At 39.7% G+C, this 22,323-nt stretch overlaps 1 protein-coding gene across 10 annotated transcripts in view; it reads left to right on the top strand.

Annotated features, from left to right (window-relative positions):
- Positions 1 to 22,323, top strand: part of QKI (QKI, KH domain containing RNA binding) — a 340,409-nt gene that overhangs the window by 49,898 nt on the left and 268,188 nt on the right. For 9 of the 10 annotated variants that reach the window (XR_003999652.1, XR_003999651.1, XM_030556709.1 and 6 more), the window contains exon 2: positions 20,438 to 20,580. The exons of the other annotated variant lie outside the window; for it this stretch is intronic. Coding sequence is in view for 7 of the 9 variants with exons in the window: in XM_030556709.1 (XP_030412569.1) it covers positions 20,438 to 20,580 (143 nt within the window). In the remaining 2 variants the exon portion in view is untranslated. The remainder of the gene's footprint in view (positions 1 to 20,437; positions 20,581 to 22,323) is intronic. 10 annotated transcript variants of the gene reach the window in all.

Genomic DNA, 22,323 nt, shown 5'->3' on the forward strand with positions numbered 1-22,323 from the left:
GTGCAACCAGGTTTCTCTCCAATCTCTTTAATACAGTCTCTTATATGTCCAGAATAGTGAGTACTAGGTAGATAAGGCGAGTTAGGCTTATGTTTGTTTTCTTTATTTGCAAATGTGTACTTAGGCTGGAAGGAGTGCAAATGTGTACTTAGGCTGGGAGGGTATTCCCAGTGTCTATAGCTGAAAGACCCTGTAACATATTCCATCTTAAATTTACAAAGATAATTTTTACTGTTTTTCTTTCTTTAATTAAAAGCTTTTCTTGTTTAAGAACCTGATTTTTTTTTTTATTCTGGTGTGAGATCCCAGGGGACGGGGTCTGGATTCACCAAGGAACTGGTGGGGAGAAAGGAGGGAAGGGGGAGAGAGAGGTTAATTTTCTCTCTGTGTTAGGATTACTTTCTCTCTCAGGGAGAGCCTTGGAGGGGGAGAGAGAAGGAGGGAGGAAGGTGAATTTTCCTCTCTGTTTAAAGATTCAAGGAGTTTGAATCACAGTGATCTTTCAGGGTAACCCAGGGAGGGGAAGCCTGGGAGAGAAGCAACGGTGAGGGGAAGGGTTTACTTTCCTTGTGTTAAGATGCAGAGGGTCTGGGTCTTGGGGGTCCCCGGACAAATTGTTGGGGGGACCAGAGTTTACCAGGCACTGGAATTCCTGGTTGGTGGCAGCACTACAAGTACTAAGTTGCTAATTGAGCTTAGAGGAATTCATGCTGGTACCCCATCTTTTGGACGCTAAGGTTCAGAGTGGGGAATTCTACCATGACACTTGTACTGACAAATATGTAATCCAAGCCTATCCATAGTCTTAAAAATGATGCAGTAACTAATACAGTTGCATTATCTGGTGTCTCATTTGTCACTGTAAACAAAGAATTGGCACCTGTCGGCTAAAAAATTGTGCCTATTGCTTCATCCATCCTTTGGACAGAGTGATGGGGCTGCATTCTTATGCCAGGACTAGGGCAAAATTACACACAAACTGTTGTCTTCAGATAGGGAAGAAGATGTCACAAAAGTAGGAGTGAGCTATCATTAGTCAGTAAATTGTCAGAGTTCATTATTAACTGAATTGGGGATGTGTGAGGAGCTAGCAGAGCCTGTTCCTATGGATTAGGCCCTAGTTGAAATGATGAAAGCTGTCAGCCAGCTCAGCCTCTTACAGAATCATGCTTTGTGTACATAGACATGCATGGCTTTATAAATATTGAATTGGCTTTATTATTTTGCTGTACTAGCATATTAAATTAATTGAAGATCTCATTTGAAAACTGATACAGTTCTGGAATAGTGACATGATGTTTCTCCTTTTTCAGTGTTTGCTATGTTGCAGTATTAGGTTAATTTTTTGGTAACTGATCCTGATTTAGATGACTAGTGATGCACAAAGAGGAGACAGAGGGATGCTTATATTCAACTTTGCATATCTATGATATAGTCTCAGCAAGTTGAGCTGTTATATAGTGTTATAAGTTCCATTGAGAGACATCTCAAAAGCTGAATGTAATTCTTTGTAAAGAATACATAATGATCATTCTCAGTGACTGTATTGAAATATTTGTATATTTTACATGATGAGGAATCACAAAAGATGTGTATATAGTTACTGTTTTATTTGCATATTTTTGTAAACTGAAATGGGCTTGCTATTCTAGTTATGATTCTTCAAGTTTAATTCCAATCCTTATTTTAGTTTGGAGAGCCAAATATTTAAGGTTGAGTAATGTAAGCTGTTAACACTGATTCCTCCTATTTTTAGTAAAAATCAGAAATTGACTTTCAAAATCACTTGCTGTAATTTAATGGCAATGTAAATGATTAAAATAAACATGTAGTTTATAGTATTAAAGAGTGTAGATTACAACTGTTAAAATATCCACTAATTAAACAACTTGCTCAAATTTGTTGCAGTTTCATAACACCTGCACATAGTTTTTTGGGTTCCGGTAGAATTGAACAGTTATAGAGACTTAAAGAAATATCAGAAGAATGTTAATTGGAAAGGTCACATGAGATGCTTTCAAACTAAATGAAGGCTTTTCTTGGTATGAGTCTGAGAAGGGCAGAATACATTCATTCTTTTTCGCAAGACTTAAATAGACCCAAGCTTTCACAATACCTTGGCAGGATCACTGCGTCTGCCTCAGAGGAAGGGTGAACTAGGTGAAAGACAGTTGCACAGGCCATCTTGCTATAAAGAATGCCGCACAGGCAACCATTTTCTTCTTCTTCAGGATAGTGATGATCAGGAATGATCCATATTACAGTATGGAAAAGACCTATTCTTGACAAGCTAGTAAACTGAGAATGTGAACTGTCTGTCTATTATTTGATCATAGTCAAATATTAAAGCAAGAATGTTCTGATATAGCCGCTGGCCTACCTTTTTGATTGCATCACGGTGCCATTCTTTTATCTTTTAGAACTTCAATGAATCATGTTTTTACATTTTTTTTTTTCTGGGTTAAAATAACTTAATTTTTTGTTTATAATTAGGCCTAGGTTAATCTTTATATAGTCATGGAACATTACCAAAGTTAACCACTAAGTAAATGGATCACAATTCAGGGTATAAATAATAAAACTTACATGTACAATCAAGAAGCAACTAAGATTAAGTGTAGTATTTTGCTTTGAGGGGACTGGGACAACAGAGGAAGTAGTCATATTTTAATCCCTTCAAAAACCCATAACAACTATGTAAGACTTTTATATATGCAGCCCACTGTAGTGGTCATGCTGAAGAACTTGGCCAGTGAAAATTGGAGAGTAGTTGACATTAATCTATTTCATACCGCCAGGAAACTTTATACCAAAACTGAACAGTAACAATTTATGCACAAGAACTGCATTGTCCTTTTGACTTGTCCAACGTTGATGCTTTTAAATAAGCAAGAACTTGACTACTCTGTTGGATTTCCTTTTACTGTAGGAACATTTTTAATTTCAATTTGGACCTTAAACACCCAATTGCCTTAATTTAAGACTTAATTTTGTTTAAGCATTGTTTTCTGTGTCTCCTGGTCCGGACTGTCATTCTACTCAGAGCCAAATGGTTAATTTTTGACAACCTGCTAGTTAAGGTTAAAGGTGTGGAGATAGTGTAAATTACTTGGTTTGGTGTATGTGTGGCAGTGGGTTACTAAGTGGATCACTTAATTATTTACATGTTGTTTATTTAAAGGTTTAGTGATTTTGTAAAATGTAATATTTTGGGACATTTTTGTTACTTGAACTTTGACACAGCTTTAAAAATCATGACTAGTTTCCTGGCTTCTCCCTTGTTTATTATTTTGTTCTCATTTTCTGACACTTTTTTCTGAGCTCTGGAGGAGCAAAGGAGAGGTTTTTTTTTTTTTCTTTTCCTCCTTTCTCCTTGCTAGGAGTCCCTAGTTAACTCCTTTCTGCCTGACTTAACATGGAGGTATGTACTTCCCCTCACGAGTTTTATACAGTTTTTTGTAAGTACTATATTAGGCACCCCAAAACCACTAAATTGTGTTGCCCCTTAGTGAGCCCCTGCCAAAATTGGGATCATTTGGAGGTTAGGATGAGGTAAAGAGAAAATGGCTGATATTTTTAGTAAGCATCTGAGATTGCTCAGTCTGTGTTTTAGCAAACCCTAATGAGGTACTGTGCACAGGAATTCGTAGCTTGTGGCGTATGCCCTGAAGACAGTCACCTTTCAACACAAGCTCCAGTATCCGCTTCATTTGAGAGATAATTACTATCATCCAGACTAAGAAACAGACAGAAATACATTTAAATATCTTCTTTAAAACTCCAGAGGATCATTTTTGAACAGCATGCCTCTTCACATTTTAAGGAGGATGGGGCAGAGTGCAGTACCTTTAACAGTAAGGGTATTTTGTAAGCAGTTTGCAGTGTTTGTGGGTAAAGAATTTTTAAAAACCTTTTCAGCTTTGTTTCTCAGGGTTAAGTATGTAAGAGATAATCAGTATAAAGTCAACTTTGTCTTTAAAAATTTCAAACAAGTTTAAAGATTATTTTAAGGTTTCAGGTATAAAACTTGTTATCAAAGCTCTTCACTTGCAGTGCTGCTTCCTAAAATTAATACAGGTCATGTCTATATAATTATAAGTAAGATTGTTCTTGAGGTCTGAAAACTGAATGTAGGGATTTTCAGGGCTGATTGATCATCTCTTAAAGTGCCCTCCAACTAAGTTGATGCTCAAAGCTTTATCCAAATAACAGAAGTACTGTTGAGGTATTAATGCTTCTGTCTTAGGAAGTATTACAGAATCTTAATGTTTCAAAGGGCTTATAATAGCTTTAACATGTAAAGTTGATGGAAATCAGCCTGTTGCAATATCTAGTAAGTAGTTTTTAAAATTTGGATTGAAGCATGCATTATTTTTAGTCTGTCTTCAATATGCGCAGCAAAACATAAATCATTATGGCCCTGGTCCCTTTAAGCCTCTGTAATGTTTGAATTGGGGAGGAGTGCTGCAGAGAAGTCTTTGAACATACTCTAATTTGGAATGTTACCGTTCAGTTTTTAATCACATAAATATAGGTTTTAATAAGAATTAAAAACAAATGCATAATGCAGTGAATAACCTTAATTTGAAAGCAATTTAGTTATTTTTTAAAATTTACTAGCTGATTATGTAAAACAAAGTACAGTTCAGTGCTGTAAATCAAAACTGATATTATATCAGAATGATTTTTTCCAGCTGTAGACTGTCTGTAGATCCTTGTATCTTTCAGCGAAAGTGTTGACTCATCTCTGATATCAGAACATAGACTTTTTCAAGTTGTCTTATGTGTATTCCACATGTGGGTACACATGCACACTATGCACCTGAGTCAAGAAGTTCTTCAGAATAGTCCGTTGACCTGCATATGCACAGTAGCTCTCCTTGTGCCCCCCACTGAGGGTGTAAGAGACAGTGTAGGTTGATGCCTCTCCAGTTCCTTCTTACTGCCATATGACTGGAGTCTGGATCATGTCTGTCTTCACTTTGTTGTATAACTTAACTATTTACATAATGTCTTCTAGCTATATTCTTAGTTAAAAAGTTATAGTATACACTATTTTCCCCAAACTTCAGGACTGTGTCCAGCATCCGGGATTCAAGAACTGTCTCCTGTCCTCAATCCTTTTCCATCAGTGACAAATATCAGTGGTGCCTGTATTGTCTGCGTGAGGTGCATATCTTTGCAAAGTGCAATATCTGTCACTCCTTCCCACCGAGAACCTGAGAAGCCCAGGAGCTTCGCCTGTGGAAGCACTTAATGGAGAAACCCTCTGATTCATGCCAGGGAACCCTCCCTCCACTCTCCTGCCCCATGAAGGGGCTCTGCTAGACAGCTGAATCCGATGCAAGCATGTGCCCTGAAGCAGAGCTATCAACATCTAAGCCCAAGAACCTCATCTTCAGGGTTCCCCATGGGAGTCAGGGCCAGCTCTAGCCATTTCGCCGCCCCAGGCACGGTGGCACACTGCGGGGGCGCTCTGCCCGCTCGCTGGTCCCGCGGCTCCGGTGGATCTCCCGCAGACTTGGCTGCGGACACTCCACCGGAGCTGCGGGACCAGCAGACCCTCCGCAGGGACGCCTGCGGGAGGTCCACCGGAGCCGCCTGCTGCCCTCCCAGCAACTGGCAGAGCGCCCCCTGTGGCATGCAGCCCCAAGCACGCGCTTGGCGTGCTGGGGTCTGGAGCTGGCCCTGGTGGGAGTAGAGGGCATGCTCATGAGTACAAGGAGAGATCCCCATTGAGGACTGTGAATAAGAACTGTGTTTCCTCCCTGAGATAATCCAGATTGGGTGAGACGTTGCAAGTGAAACCTAAGGAACTGGCACTAATGAAGACTGCAGATCTGAGGGCAAGATACGAAAAAAGAAAGCTCTGCTAGTTCTGTTTGTCACCTTGGTACAGAAGCGTAAGGATAGATGGTCTCTGGTTCAGTCTACGTGTGCTGGTGTGGATGCATTGTCAGTACCACCTCGTCCATCTAAAGATTGTCCAGTTGGTGCTAATGCACCAGATCCCTCAGACTTAACTGTCAGAACTCCTTGGATACCAAGGTATACCGAGACTTATATAACACCAGAAAATATATTCCTCCATTATCCGCAGTCTCCACTTCTTTCTGGCCTGGTCCTCCTAAGGGATGTTCTTACTCCGGTGGAGAAGGCTATATCACTGTCCCAGGAGCAGTTTCACCTCCAACCAGAAATGCCCTGGTACAAACGGCAGTGCTGCTATTGATGGAGCAGTTCTTGAACTTGGATGAATCAGAGGAGATGTCTGTACCAGTATCTCCGCATAGAGAGTCGAGGATTTTGCTTGCTATTCAGTTGAGTATGTCGCGCTCCCCTGCACCCCCTCCAGGGGCCACTGTTATTGACTTCCTTTGGGTCTGTCACAACCGATCAGTCCCTCTTTCTGGCCTTATAGGGGTCCATGGGATCCTTAGGGAAGGCATCTAGGTGCCTCTCAGGAATCATACTGCTGATCTCCTCATCATCAACCAGTTCCGTTGGTGTACAAGGAAGAAGAGGTGGAACTGGATCTGCAGATACCAATGGTTCTGACGAGTGCTTCTTCATCATCCCTGGACAAAGCAGTCACTCCTCCTGTGCTTTCTCCACCAGATGACCATCACCAGTACCCAGAGCAGTTACAAAGCCTGGCCAGTGACCTATAGATCTCATTAGAGGAGGTCCAGAACCTTCAGCACTGGCTCCTGGACATCTTGCTTTGATGGGTAAGATGGCTTTACCCATCAATGAGGCCAGCATCCCAGGATAGAGAGAGAGTGGTATGACGCACTCCAGCCTTCTGTGCCCCAATGCTGATCAGGGCCTGGAGATGGTAATTTGCTTCAAAACACCATCCAGGATCTTCATTTTGATGAGTTGAATCTTTTCAATGAGAAAACAGACGAGTCCCTTCTCTCACTAAAAGATTGGGATCGACTCCATGTTCCCTGGGGATTTTTTCCTTGCCCTGCCCCAGGAGGAAACATCAGTGGCAACCCTATAGACCGAGACCACCACCTCGTACCTTATTACCAGCACACAGCTGAACCACCGCGCAAATATCAGAAGAGTGAGAGGCCTCATTTCTTGGTCCCCGCTACTGCCGCAGCCTCTGCTTATTGTCAGCCACCAGCCACGAGTCACTTTTGATATACTGGTTGAGACTTGTATACCACTACTGATGCAAGTGCCTCATCCTCTATTACCTTTGGGGGCTAATTTGTGCTCTTCACTCACAGTTGGAACAGGATCACTGTGGACAGTTGGATTCTGGTGATTATCCACCAGGGATAGTCCATAGAGGTTTTTCTCCTTCCCATATAAGAAACCCCCTTCAGGGACCATTTTCACAAGGTAGTTCTTCAATCAGAAGTGGAATCAGTCTTACACTAAGGGACAGTAGAACGTGTTCCACCTCATTAACATGAAAGAGGATTTCACTCCCCATACTTCCCAATTCTCAAAAAAGATGGAAGGTAGAGACCTATCCCAAACCTTCAGTAACTCAACATCTTTATTCAAAAACTGAAGTTGTAAACTGTAATCTCCTCTCTTCAGGAAGGGATGTAGTTTGCAGATCTTGACATGAAGAGCACATATTTCAGTGTGGACACTGACCCATCAGACGGGAAGTTCCTGTGTTTTACAGTAGGCCAGGAACACTTTCAGTTTTGAGTCCTCTTCTTTGGGCCTGCTACTGCACCTCTGCGGTAGCAGCCCAGATGAAAGACTAGGGCTATATGGTATTCTCATACCAGGAAGATTGACTCCTGGTAGGCCGATCTTGTAAGGAGGTCAGGTCAGCAGTGGGTTCTCATACGACTTTTAACAGCCTAGGCATTTGCATAAACAAAGTCATCCATTTTGTTACACAAAAGGTTGTTAAACTTTGTGGGGGCAAGGTTGGACACTCTTTCTGTGAGACCATTCCTTCCCACAAAGGTTTCATGCACTGATCATCCTGATTACACACACAACTTGCAGACCATGAACCACAGGGCACAAGTGCCTCTCACCGTTTGGCCACATGGTTGCTGCATGCATCTGTGTGATTCTTTTCGCCAGACTCTACTTATGGTGCCTGCAGGCTTGGCTCCACTCAACCTATTGAGCAAAGACATCATCAACTCCAGGGTGGTCATTCCCACCACAATTGTCACCTCTTTAACCTGGTGGTTGAATTGGAAAAAAGTCATGGTGGGAGTTCCTTTCATCCCTTCCACCCCCAGGACTACCATTGTGATGGACATCTACTTTCTGGGGTAGAGTGCTCACTTGGACAATCACACTGCTCAGAGTACCTGGACCCCATTAGAACTGTAAGAGAGGGTGGTCCGCATTGTGTACAAGGCCTTCCTTCCGTTTCCACGCTAGCCCCATACTCAGTTAAAGTTAGTATCACTGCCGTTATCTATATGGGAGGAGTGACATTTCGTTCCCTCAGTCAGGAAGCCATCAGACTTTTGTGATGTGGTTCCTGATGCACCATACAGGCTGCGTATCTTCCCAGTATTCACAACTCCTTGACAGACAAATTAAACAGAAGCTTCTCAATAGACCATACGTCAGAAATTGAAGACACAGTCCCAAGTGAGATATTTAGGTAGTGGGTACTCTGCTGTGGGACTTCTTTGCATCCCAGACAAACAGAAAACTCCCCCTGTGTTGCTCCAGAGGAGTCATGGGTTGCAATTCTCAAGGCAATGCTTTCCTGATGTCTTGGATGATCAGTCTCAGATATGCCTTTCCTCCTATTCCCGTGCTTCCATAGCTCATAGGGAAGATATGTCATGACAGAGCCGCCAACATTCTCCTGGCACCCCACTGGCTCAGACAGTTCTGATGCACAGAAATTCTAAGTGTCTGCCCATCCACCACTCAGGATTTGCCTGCTCCTAACCCAAGATGAGGGGAAGGCCAAGCACCCTAGTGTGGGCTCACTCCACCTCAAAGCCTGGTCTTTGAATGGGCATTGGAAAGAGCCCATTCATATTTTGCTCCTGTTCAGATGAGCCTTAATTTGAGTAGAAAAGAGTGTACTTTAAACTGCTAACAAGCCAGTTGTAGATGTGTTTTGGCCTAGGCACAACTGCATCAACATTCTCCAGATAGCGTTAAGTCTAGAACAACTGAAGATCTCTTATCCCTAAAGAATGCATAATTAGTGCCTTTCTCCATCTGGTGGAAGGCTGCCCTGTCACTACTCACCTGGCTACTGCACAACTTGTGAAAGGCCTAATCAGGCCTTTCACACCAGTTCTTAAACCTTCCCCTCAGTGGGACCTTAACCTTGTCATGTACAAGTTCATTAGTCTGCTTTTTGAACACATGGCAACTTGTACCATGACCCATCTGTTAATGAAGGTGGCATTCTTAGTACCTATCACCTCAGCTAGGAGGGTCAGTGAGCTCAGGACTATCATGGCAAACCCTCCTTACAGTTTTTTCATCAAAAGAAGGGTTTTCTTCAACTAACATTGTTTGAGTTCTACATCAGTAAAACAATATTTACCCATATTCTTCCTGAAACCCAGTTCGTCTGCTGAAGACAAGAGACTTAACTCCCTCGATGTCCAGGGTGGCCTGGTGCTCTCCATGCAAAGAACCAAACCCAGTGGGAACTCAGACTCTTTATTGCCATAGAGAGATTGCGTAAGCAGGCTGTATTCTCCCAGAGGATTTCTGAGTGGGTCTCAGGATTAATCTTTGAGTGCTACAAGTTAGCAAATTTTCTTCCACCTCGGAGTCAGAGTTTACTTCATGTGAGCACAAACTGCCTCCGTGGCATCCCTGTCAAACATTCTGTGGCAGGGCATCTGCAGAATGGCCACCTGGAGTTGAATTCACATGTTCACGATACACTGTGCCCTAGTTCATACCTTAGCTATGGATGTAGCAGTGGGATTGGCAACATTGCAAGCATATTTGTTACCAGCATCCTCTTGCCTGCCTCCAGTCTGAACATTGCTTGCCAATCACCCAGGTGTGGAATACATATAGGGACCATCACTTGAAGTGGAGATTACTTACTGTAACTGGAGGTTCTTTCAGATGTGTGAATCCCTATCCACTACCCTCCCCCCACTTTGGATCCTGTTGGATTGTGGTAAGAAGATGAACTGGAGTGGTACTGACTTCCACTGCCTCTTATACCTTCTGTTGGGAGCATGAGGAGAGCTACTGCACATATGCAGGCCGATGGACACTTCTCAGAAGAACTTCCAGATTTGGGTGCATGGCACATGTGTACCCATATATGGAATACAGATAGGGACCATACATCTCAAAGATTCTCAGTTGCAGTAAAGAACCAAAACTTCTTGTTTGACACCTTTATTTTTAGTTGTATGTGTGTTAGCATTTTTTGGAAAAAATTCCCACTGTTACCAACACTGGTGCAGCTCCACTGCTGGTGTTAGCAGTAGGAGTGTGAAAGTAGACCAATTTAAGAGGTTACTGACATTTTATCCATTCTGTTGCCCAAACCTGTTGAGAACAGGTCTGTGTAGTAGTAATAAAATGCCAGTGTCTTCTAGTCCTTGCCTGCACTATAATTTCAACTATTGCTATTGCTGATGGATGTGATGCATTGGTGTTAGTGGTGGAAAACTTTCTAGAAAAGACCAGTGAAGGATTTAGACTTTTAATGAATAGAAAAAGGCTGTCACTTCACCAACTGAACTGTAGTTTTCAGGTTAATAAAAATGCTAGATTAAGAACTGTATGAATTATTGTTTTCTGCCAATAAAATAGAGTGCACTTAAAAATGTCGATTGAAGGCTTTTAGGAAGTGAACAGCTTGTGGGTGTGTTTGGTTTGAGTTTTAAAGTCAGTTCTATGCAGGCCTGCAGGCCCTGCTCACAAAGAAAATGACTGAATTCTGATTTTGAGAGCTGACAAAGTGCTAAAAGAACTGTCAATTAATCATTGAACTGACAGTTTAATCATCCTAAGTACTATTCTTGAATTGGACTCGCAAACGAACAAAGTTAGTAGAAGAAATGATTTTGCAGAGAGGCACTGGAAGGTGAGCAAAAGCATCAAATATAAACCAGGTTTTTACTGAAAGTTACACTTTTGTATGACTTCTGTATGCTGGTAAGTCTATGGTTCTGAAAACAGAAACAAACAATACATAAGAGGCTACTGAAAGGTGGACATGAGGCTTCTCAGTGTGCACATGAGGTGGTTGATCCTTTACTGATACAGCAAATGGAGGAATAAAAAAGTTACCTAGCTGGTCTGATGATATATCCTATATTGGCAGTGTCTATCCTCTCTCTTCTTAAAAAACTTTATACTAGTCTTTTGCATTTTGAATGGATATTGTGTATTAAGTTTTTGAAACACTTGTAAAGGGCTATAAGGCTGCTAGTCCTAAAAAAATGTTCCCACTACTTTACCAGACTGTCAGTTTAAATGGAATAAATTAAAATGTATGATCACTTACACTGCTTTATTGTGCATATTCTCAAAGATGCTCAATTTAAAATTCAGAACTTCTGCTCAAGAGTACCCCTAATTCTCATGTAAAGAAAACTATATAAAATACATTGATACCCAATAACCAAGTTGAGTAAGGCAGAATTTGTGGTTCTTGAGGGCTCAAAGGCCCAGGGGTCAGCAACCTTTCAGAAGTGCTGTGCCGAGTCTTCATTTATTCACTCTGATTTAAGGTTCCGCGTGCCGGTAATACATTTTAACGTTTCTGGAAGGTCTCTTTCTATAAGATATAACTAAACAATTGTTGTATGTAAAGTAAATAAGGTTTTTAAAATGCTTAAGTTTCATTTAAAATTAAATTAAAATGCAGAGCCCCTCCAGACCAGTGGCCAGGACCTGGGCTGTGTGAGTGCTACTGAAAATCAACTCACGTACCGCCTTTGGCATCCATGCCATAGGTTGACTACCCCTGGTCCTAGAGAGTATTTGGGGGTTGGCTATTAATGTATTGTAGCTCCTCCCTTTATTTTTTGGAAATACAGTTGTTTAGGTAACTTTGGAGCATTCTTTCCTAAAATCTGTTTTCATAGGAAGAGTAAATTTGTAGAGCAAAATAGCCTCTGGAGAACAGCAAGGGGGTAGCGATGAGTAGACCAACAACTGGTCCCACAAAATCTAGACACTGGAACAGTAGGCCCGTAGCCTTTCCTTTACCCGCACCAAATGCTGCTTGGAGCAAGAGCCCCACGAGCAAACTCCCATGGGTAGTTTGTAATAGAACCTGATCTCTTCTCCCTCCCCTCTACACCAGGAAAGAAGGCTTCTGTCAGTGGCAGGAAATGTACAGAGCAGTCTTAAGAAATGTACATCTAATTCATAGAAGCAAATTAAAAGATTTTTTGGTGTGTGTGTTTGGAATCAATAGGGAATGGTTAAACCAGTGAAGGAGGGGAAAAAACCCTCACTAAACAATATTTACATAGGTGAGAGTTGTGGAAGGTGGAAGAAGGGAGGAGGGAACAAATCAAAACTCTATCTAAAAGAAAAATAGGCAAGGGTTAAAAACTAAACAAATGGAATAGACTTAACATTTGCATACCTACCCCAGAAATAGAAGCTTAGGTATAAGGGATACAAAACAATTAGGGCTGTCAAGCGATTAAAAAAAATTAATTGCAATTAATTGTGTTGTTAAACAATAACAGAATAGCATTTATTTAAATATTTTTGGATGTTTTCTACATTTTCAAATATATTGATTTCAGTTACAATGTACTGTACTGCAATCTCTTTATCATGAAATTTGAACTTACGAATGTAGAATTATGTACAAAAAGTAACTGCATTTAAAAACAAAACAATGTAAAACTTTAGAGCCTACAAGTCCACTCAGTCCTACTTCTTGAGCCAATCGCTTAGACAAACAAGTTTGTTTACATTTCCAGGAGATAATGCTGCCTGCTTCTTGTGTACAGTGTCAGCAGAAAGTGAGAACAGGTGTTCGCATAGCGCAGTTGTAACTGGCGTTGCAAGATATTGGTGCCAGATGCACTAAAGGTTCATATGTCCCTTCATGCTTCAGCCACCATTCCAGAGGACATGCGTCCATGTTGATGACTGGTTCTGCTCAATGATCCACAGCAATGTGGATCCAATGCATGTTCATTTTCATCATCTGAGTCAGATGCCACCAGAAAGTTGATTTGATTTTCTTTTTCTGGTGGTTCGGGTTCTATAGTTTCTGCATCACAGTGTTGCTCTTTTAAGACTTCTGAAAGCATGCTCCACACTTCGTCCCTCTCAGATTTTGGAAAGCACTTGCGGGTCTTGAACTTTGGGTTGAGAGCTATAAGTGTCTTCAGAAATCCCACATTGGTACCTTCTTTGTATTTTGTCAAATCTGCAGTGAAAGTGTGAGACGGCTGTAACATGAAATATGTGGCAGAATGCGGATAAAACAGAGCAGGAGACATATAGGTCTCCTCCAAGGAGTTCAGTTACACATTTAATTAATGTTGTTTTTTTTTAACGAGTGTCATCAGCATGGAAGCATGCCCTCAGGAATGGTGGCCGAAGCATGAAGGGGCATATGAATATTAAACATATCTGGCATGTAAATACCTTGCAACACAACCAGGGTGCCCCGTTTCCTTATCTCCTTCTCTTCCCTATCCCATCCTATCCCCCTTGCCTCACTCCCCCATCCCCTTCTCTTCCCCCTGCCCTATACCCTCTACCCTGTTGTCGCTTCCCCCTGTCCCCCTTGTTCTGTTCTCCATGGGCACTCACTGTTGTACAAGAAACAGGCGGGCATTAGGACCCAGGAGGTGGCATCCAGCTGCTGAGGGAGTGACCTGGAACAGCTGCTCCATCCTGCCCCTTGCCCACCTAGAGGGCTTGGTCTGTTTGGCCTGCTTTGGGAGAAGCAGGGGAGGGGTGGGGGGAGGCACAGTGTCTGAAGAACAGACCTCCTACACCCCCCGCAGGCCGAACACAAATGGGGGTGGAGGCGGAGGAATGATATGTGACCCCATGTGTCCTTCCCTATCTCGCCTCTGGGAGGGCAGTGCCCTTGCCCCCTCCCCCCACACCTCCCCAAATTTACGCCCTTTTGTATTAGTGTAGTTTCATTTAGTTGTTTTTCTAACACTCTAAACTTACTGTCAGAAGATTTAGAAGGAAAGAATATCAGAGCTCATTTTATCTATGTATGATTAAATTCTTTAGCAATAATTACTTTGCAGCTGCCAGACACAAGCAAAAAAAATGACCATGTATGTGTTATGCCTTAATACTTCTGAAAACTCCACCTAGGAACTTGCATTTCAAAGTGGCCTAAATTAATGGAAAATCTGTGCAGAGTATAGACAGGATACTGACTGTCAAAAGTTAACAAATATTTGTTTAGAGAAGTGTGCTGAAGAATTGCTCCAGGTGTTGAAACCAGGAGCAATGCTACTTCTATACGTAGGATTTCATGTTCAATTGCTGAAGCTGTTGAGGTGTGAAAGAAGCTTGAAAATTTTTTTTACTGAGGCACAGTTATGTGATGACAGAATGTGTTCTGAAACTGTTGTGGCCTACTTTTAATACTGTTGTTTTCTACTACATATTATTAAACGTGTGTGCCCATTTTTACTTGTAAACCTGGGATTCAAAATTTGCTTATGAATATGCTTAGGCTAGAAGTAGTTTTCTGCCAAGAGAAACTCCACTGTAAATAAACTTTTTCATTTCAGAAAGCTATATTCTTCAGTACAGAGAAATGCAACAGCTCTTCAATAGGGGGAATCTCAAACTTGAGAAAACAGATTTGATCATAAAAGTAGTGTCTCAGATTTTAACTGCTGTGCTGCTGTTGGAGTCGTAATGACTATTTTCATCATGTGACTGTTGTACTACATGCTACAAACTGCATAAAACAGATAAAGTTTCAGTTTTCTTTTCAAGAATTTTAATTCTGAAAGCTCTGAAAGCACCTTAATAAGTCTGAATAATGGAAATGCGTTGTTACTGTCTAGCTATTCTTGATCATGGACTTTAGTTCTCTTAAATGTTGCATTTTTAATTGAATGTGGTTATTTCAATAACAGGGCTTGTGTAAATGTGAATTAATTTTTTTTTCCACAACTTTTAACTTAGTTCCAAACTCTAAACAATTTTTCAGTGTGAACCTTGTAGTAGACTTGGCTTATATTGATCGAGGTTTGATGCCACTTGAGATTTATTATTATTTATAAACGAAATAGTTTTAATAACTTCAGTATTTTGTTCTTTTGCCTAATGGTAGGATAAGAAGTCATTATCCAAGAGCATTTATAATGTCTATCAGTCTAAATTGTAATCCATGATAGCACAATTTCAAATTAGGTGAATGTTTTTGTAAAAATTGACTTAAATCAATGATTTATTTTAAGTGACTTTAATGAGCTTGATTTAAATTTAAATGTAACATATGTTTTTTGTAATCTATTAAAATTATATTTTCCCCCATTTCTGAACTATTGGCGTTTCTGTAGCGGAGAAGTAGCAGGCTCTTAGCGTCTTCCATGGATGTTGTGATGTAGGCTTGTACTATGTTTTTTCTGCCAAATTACATGTGTTCATAGCTTGCTACCGCTGATGTTTTGAGATTATTTCCTTTCTGCTACTTCTCTTGCTAGTTGGACAAACTTGTGGAGTGGCAACAAAGATGCAATAAGATGTTCTTTCAGTGTTTGCACATGTCCATTTCTCTTCCAGAATATGCATGCCCAGAGCACCAGAGCCAGATGGTTTTTCCCTAGCAGTACCTTTTGGGGTAATGCACGCACCCGTCGCACTTCTGTGCTGCTGCCAGATAGCATAAGGGGCAGGAAAACATCCCTGACGCCCCTCGGTTCCTTCTTACCACCTGTGATTGGTAGTTGGAGTGTGTTGGCTTTCTATTGCAAGTTGTCTCCCACTCCAGGGAGTTTCTCTCTTCTGTAAATAATTAATTAGTAGTACTTGTTAGTGTAAGTTAAGTATAGGTTTTCTCATCTTCTGTAGCAACTTTGGGTGTCAGAGTTTTTGTTACAAGGGGTCAACACCTGTTATCAGGGTGTTCCTCAGTCTCTGGGCTTTAAGCTCTATGCCTACTACAAAAGATCTATGCTGGTGCGTTAGCCTAATTCCAGATGCCTAAAGTGCCTTTTTGAGGGTCACATTGGAGACCCTTGCCAGATCTTCAGGGACTTAAAAACCTGGACACACAAGTCTAGCGAGGTGAGACTTCATCATCTCCTTGTTTGGTTCATTTAAGTATATCTGCCAGATTTCCGCTGTAACAGTATCATCAATCTCTAATCTGTCAAGTTTCTCTGAAACCACCTCCTTCCTTTGTAAATTTGCTGCCTTTCTGAATAGTCTCTTCATGTGTGTTTGCTATGTTTTGACCAAGTCCACCACTTGCTGGTCTTTCCTCATATTTAACCAGCCGTCTTGCATTGATGTCTGATCTTGTAGTTCTTGATTCTAAATTTTCTTCTTTCTTTGCTTAAACTCACAGGTCCACTGCTAAATGCTTCTCTCTCTCTCTCTCTCTCTCTCTCTCTCTCTCTCTCTCTGAATATCAAAGACCAAGTTCTTCAGTCAATTATTTAAATTATTCATTTGTGTTGTGTGATGTTTACACCTTTCTTACCAAGTTCATGAATTTGCTTTTCAGTTGTTTTTGACATGATCACTGATAGATGGTTGCCATTTTTTGGGTTCCAAAGATGAGAAGACTAGTCTTGAATGAAGTTTATGATGAAGTACTCCTGGAAGGCCTGGAGCAGGATCTTACATGGTCAAGGAGGGAAGTTTTAGTGATGATGGAATTGCAAAATATCTCCTTGCAGAATCACCAAAACTCAGCAGTGTTCTGCCCTTGAAGTTCAGTGGACGTATGGATTCATTCAGTAGGACATTTGAACTTGAAGATTATTGCACTCTGATATGACCCCATGTATATTCTATCTTGCCACTGAACAGCTCTTTACAGTGTTTAGGCTTTACATTAGGGAAATGAAGTTTCCATTACTTTATTCAGTTCAGTTGTTCATGTCACTTCTTTCAACTTTATTATGTTGAGTCAGAAAAATTCATAAACTGTTCACCTGTTTTGCAGTATTGGTCAGCAGCAAACCAAGCTAATCTAACAGTTCAGTTGCATGCAATCTCCTTTTTTCAGTATTAATCCTTTAATATAGTCACTGCACCTTATCTAACTTTTAGAAAGTTAGCTTTCATTTTCAGATTATAATTTATCTAATGTTCCTAATACAAAAACCTTTCAAATATGTCTACAATAACTCTTCAGAGTCACATACATGTGGGCGGTGGGAATCTTCATTCCCACACTTTGTTTATTTATTCATTTTTATTTTTTTAAAAGGGCAACTATTGGACCTTTTATTTTAAGGCGGGGATTGGGGGGGATCAACAGTCTTCACAGCTTTAGTTGTCAGTAGGAATGTAGTCTAGAATACTAAGTCTTCAGAACTTAATCACCATGTCAGTTTCTGGCTCTGCAGAAAATCAGTTTAATTGTATGATGTGTATTTTGGTGATTATTTTTTTTGAACTCGTATATTATTGTGACACACACAAAGGATTTTGTTTCAAGGACACCTCTCCTGCGTTATACCTGGATGGCATAAAGGAGTGATTTTTCTTTGGCTACTGATATTAAAAGAATTATCCAATATCCTTCCTTATTAAATGTTCTATTATTTGCGTAGATAACTCCAGAAATTTTACAAGTTAAAGGATTGACAAGATTAATTAAAAAAAAACAAACTGATCCTTTTCCAAGGGATGTCAATTCGAAAAATCTTTTCTCTTTGAAAACTTTGTACTTACAAAAGTTACATTACTATACCTGAAAGTAGTCAACATAAATAATTTTTCAGTTTGTTTACTTTGTGCATTTAATACTTTGTATAGACAGCTTTGCTGTTTCTCAGTGCATTGTTGCATTTTCCTTTGGAGAAAAAATACATTTATAAACGCCAGAGGAGCTGAAAAACAAGTATACTATTTTAAAAAAAAGAATTAAAAACGAACCTCAAAACATTCTATTTAAATGGTGCGCCATAAGCAACTTGAATAATTTTATATTGGTTAATTTAAAATATTTTATTGCTTAGTTACACAAGGAGACTCTCCCTCTCTCCCCCCCATCACCATAATATCTCATGCACCCATCACCATAATAGTTGCGTGCTTTATAGTCTTTAATCTAGTTATCCTCACAACAACCTGTGAGGTAGGGAAGTATTATCCCTGTTTTACAGAGAGCCTCTGTGTGCCTCAGTTCTCTAAGTGACTTGCCTAACGTAGCCTTATAAATTATCACAATTATAAAATTATTTATTGGGATACAACAGGCACTAGTCAAAAACAGGTTTTTTTCCCACATAGCTACTTAGAATTAAGAAGAAAAAATTGACGTACACACAAACTTTGAGATTCAGTTAATACAGACATAGATAATTAAAATTCTAAGAAAAATCAATATACATCAGTATAAAAATAAGATAGGTACAGTAAAGTGGCTTCCTGCATTGTTTGTTCTTAAAACGTTATGGAGCTTTTTGAAACAAAGATAGAAGAAGAAAAAAAGCACCCAAGCATGGATAGGCTTCATATTCATTTGTCCCATATCATCCTCCTTTCCTGTTCCAACAACATACACCTCTACTGCTATATAACGCTGTCCTTGGGAGCCAAAAAATCTTACCACATTATAGGTGAAACTGCAATACATTAAACTTGCTTTGATCCGCTGGAGTGCTGCTTTACCGCGTTATATCTGAATTCGTATTATATCGGGGTAGAGGTGTATTTTATACACCTTTTCCTATTCCACCTGCACATGTCCACATATTTTTATAAGGTTTCAGCCCCTGCCCATGTGTGGTATTCTAGCTAACAGTAGTTAGTCAAAAGATTAACATCTGTTTTGCGTTGATTAATGTCCCAATAGTTTCAATATGTGATTACTTTATTGCAAAAATCCCTTGTGATGCTATCATATGTTTGTGGTTTATCTGTGTATCAGACATTGCATTGCTAAACTATTACAAGATCTGTATTGCTAAATATTATAACTTTAGGTCAGGAGCATAATACACATGCTAACTTATGTCAACTTCCAATTTCTTCTGGGCCTCACTCTAACTAAACCCTTAATACTTCATGCTTAAAACTTATAACCAAGCCTATTTTTAGTAATGTATTTTTTTCTACTTGCTGTTACAGCTTCAGTAACTTCCAATATTATTTCTATATACATGCTTAGAAAATAGATTATATTTTACCCCAGACCATGTTTCCTCCAGGATTGGGTAATGGGTCAACAGTCAACCACACCATGGGGACACAGGAAATTTGTGGTGCAGCAGGGAATTGAACCCAGTATTTCTAAGTTCAAGGCTAATTCCCTAGCCATTGGATCATCCTGCCTCTGAGTCTTGAATGCACTGTTTTCATTTTAGCTATTGGTCAGTGTTACCCAATGCTATTAATTTATTGTAGGAAAATCTCCATTTCAGAATGCTGTTGGATATTTAAACTTTCCTCAGCTCAAAATAATTAGGAAAAAAATTAATCCCATGATGCAAATTCAATGTTTTGAATAAGGAAAACTAATTTGGAATATAGACCTTTTGATGCTTATATATCCTTCACTGCATAATTCATCATTGACTTTAACTCGCTCACTCACAATTGGTGTTCATGTTGTTTTGCTGAAGTCTAGGTTTGAAGTTGGCTGTGCTAATTTTTATACCTAAAAGAAATGAATTACGACAGCAGTTATTGTAGGCTCGGTTCGTGTGCAAAGAAAATGCAAATGGAATACTGACCATTTAGAAAAATAATAAATAAAAATCCTTCATGTGGTTTGGTTTGAGTCAGTGTGAGAAGTATTCTAAAATTACAAGAACCTGATTATAATAATTGCACCATTTTTAGTTTCCAGATACTATAATTATCAACCAAATACCAAGTATGGATTACTGTCAGAATTCATTGTAGTGATGTTTGATAATTAAATCATGTGAATGAGTAAACCTTATTCTTTTCTCTTTCTGGAACCTTTACACCTAATATTTAAATGGTATGATAGATTAACTGCTCTTTTTTTCGAAGTTCTAAAATTTTGTGTGCACATTTTTTCCTGGACTTTAGGAATTTCACATGACATTTTTCCACCTGAGAGCAGTTCATTTCCTAAATAGGTTGTCTAGGTAGAGATTGCCAAACGTGAAAAAAAATTTTTTTTTAAGTGTCAGCATGGATGCTAATATATAATTTAAAAACAAAAAAAAGCTACATGTTTGTGTATACACTTCCCAATGACTTTCATGAAGTTAGGAGGAGAAGTGTTAATGCTGGAAAGTTGTAATTTTTAAGATAATATCACTGTCATACAAGATATTATCATGTTTTATACGTAATATATGTTTTTCCCTCCCAACAGAAATTAGCAGAGTACGGAAAGACATGTATAACGACACATTAAATGGTAGTACGGAGAAGAGAAGTGCAGAATTACCAGATGCTGTGGGACCTATTGTACAGTTACAAGAGAAACTATATGTGCCTGTAAAAGAATATCCAGATGTAAGTATATCTTTTTTAATTCATAAACTGTTGTAGTCCTCTGTAAATGTATATTGCATGTGATTTACTCCTTTGGATCACAGTAAAAGCTTCTTTTGAACCCATAAGTATTGCTTTCTAAAAAGAAAGTTTATCTGCACCTTTTATGGTTGGGTGCATTAGTGGGGTGGAGAAGGGTAAAGGTTTTGAATATCAAATTAAGTGCAGGTTATAATTTTAATAGATCCAAGATTGGAAGGGTCACAGATTTTACTCTTTCTTTGTGTACTATCAGCATAGAGCCATGCTGCTCAGAATGCATGTGCGCTTGGCGGGAGGTAAAAATTCTCATGAAAGAAATGGCTGTTCAGACCACGTACATCCTTCTCAGCTTATATGACAAACGTTTACTTCTAGCTAAGGGCTTCTCTATATTTACAGAGCTGCAGTGATGCTGCTGTAGTGTTTAGTGAAGATGCTACATACGCCAACAGGAGAGCTTTTCCCATCAATGGTAGAGTACCTATTCTCTAACAGGCGGTAACTATGCTGACGGTAGAAGTCCCTCCCCCCCCCCAATGATGTGGCACTGTCTACACTGGGAGTTAGGTCAGTAAAACTATGTTGTTCAGGGCTGTGAAAAATCCCGAGTGACATGGTTACACTGACATATGTTTGTGGTATTGACCAGGGCTAAGAATCTGTGTTCCTATCTTCAGATAATTCAGACTGGATTTGAAACCTCCAGTGTTGCATTCCAAATTTTCATTTGACCTTTCTTCTTGTAATTTAGTAAGTTGTTTTTGATTTTTTTTAAAGCTAAATTGGTAGTTAGTCTTTAGCTCTGCACTATTTTGCAGTCCAGTCAGTGCATCATCTCTCATATCCACTTTATGGATGACCACCTTTCCAATCCTATTATGATAGCTTTTCTTTTTATGAGGCTGTATGCCATAGAATTTGTTGGCTTAGATAGATCCTAGAAATCGTTTAGCAAGGGATACCCGAATTTAATTCCACCTTGTCCCCTTTTTCAAGAAACCGTCTGATTAGACTCAGGAAAAGTACAAAATCATATCCTTCCTTCCAATAAGAATAATACAGATACTTTAGTAACGGAATGACTTTATTTTAGCTGTTTCCTTATGCCAAAGAGATGGAAATATGCCCAAAAACCCCCCCAGGAGCAGACCAACAAAAATCACGGAATTAGTATGATAGATGCAGACCATCGTTGTTCGCTCTGTTTTTCATATTCACTGCCCCTTAATACTGTCTGTCTTGTCTAATTAGATTGTAAAATCTTCAAGGCAGGGTCTGTTTCATTTTCTATTTATACATTGCCTAGCACATTGCAGCTTTCTACCTTTGAACTCCCAAAGTGCTACTGTAATACAAATAGCTTATGCCATATTGGACCCAAGAAAACTGAACAAATACATGTAAATGTTCAGATTTCACATGACTCCTTTCTGACTGTTCTGCATCTCAAAGGACCTTTTCCAAATACCTGGTAATGATTTCAGAACACTTAAAGACTCCTCAAGTTGGGCTTTCATACAGAGTGTGTCTAATTTCAGTCTCTAGGTCTTGATATCAAACATGAGAAATCTATAAACTCAGGCTGTGAAATGCAGAGGGACTGTCCTGGACACAGTCTGCAACTGCTTACCACAGTGCTAGGTTCAAGAAATTAAAAAGTGAATAGTTTTCCTGAAATCTTAATCTTGCAAAACCAGAAGGTTCTTCCTGAGAGCTCTAGGC

The sequence above is a fragment of the Gopherus evgoodei genome, chromosome 3 (genome assembly GCF_007399415.2).
Source record: "Gopherus evgoodei ecotype Sinaloan lineage chromosome 3, rGopEvg1_v1.p, whole genome shotgun sequence".
Lineage (NCBI taxonomy): Eukaryota > Metazoa > Chordata > Testudines > Testudinidae > Gopherus > Gopherus evgoodei.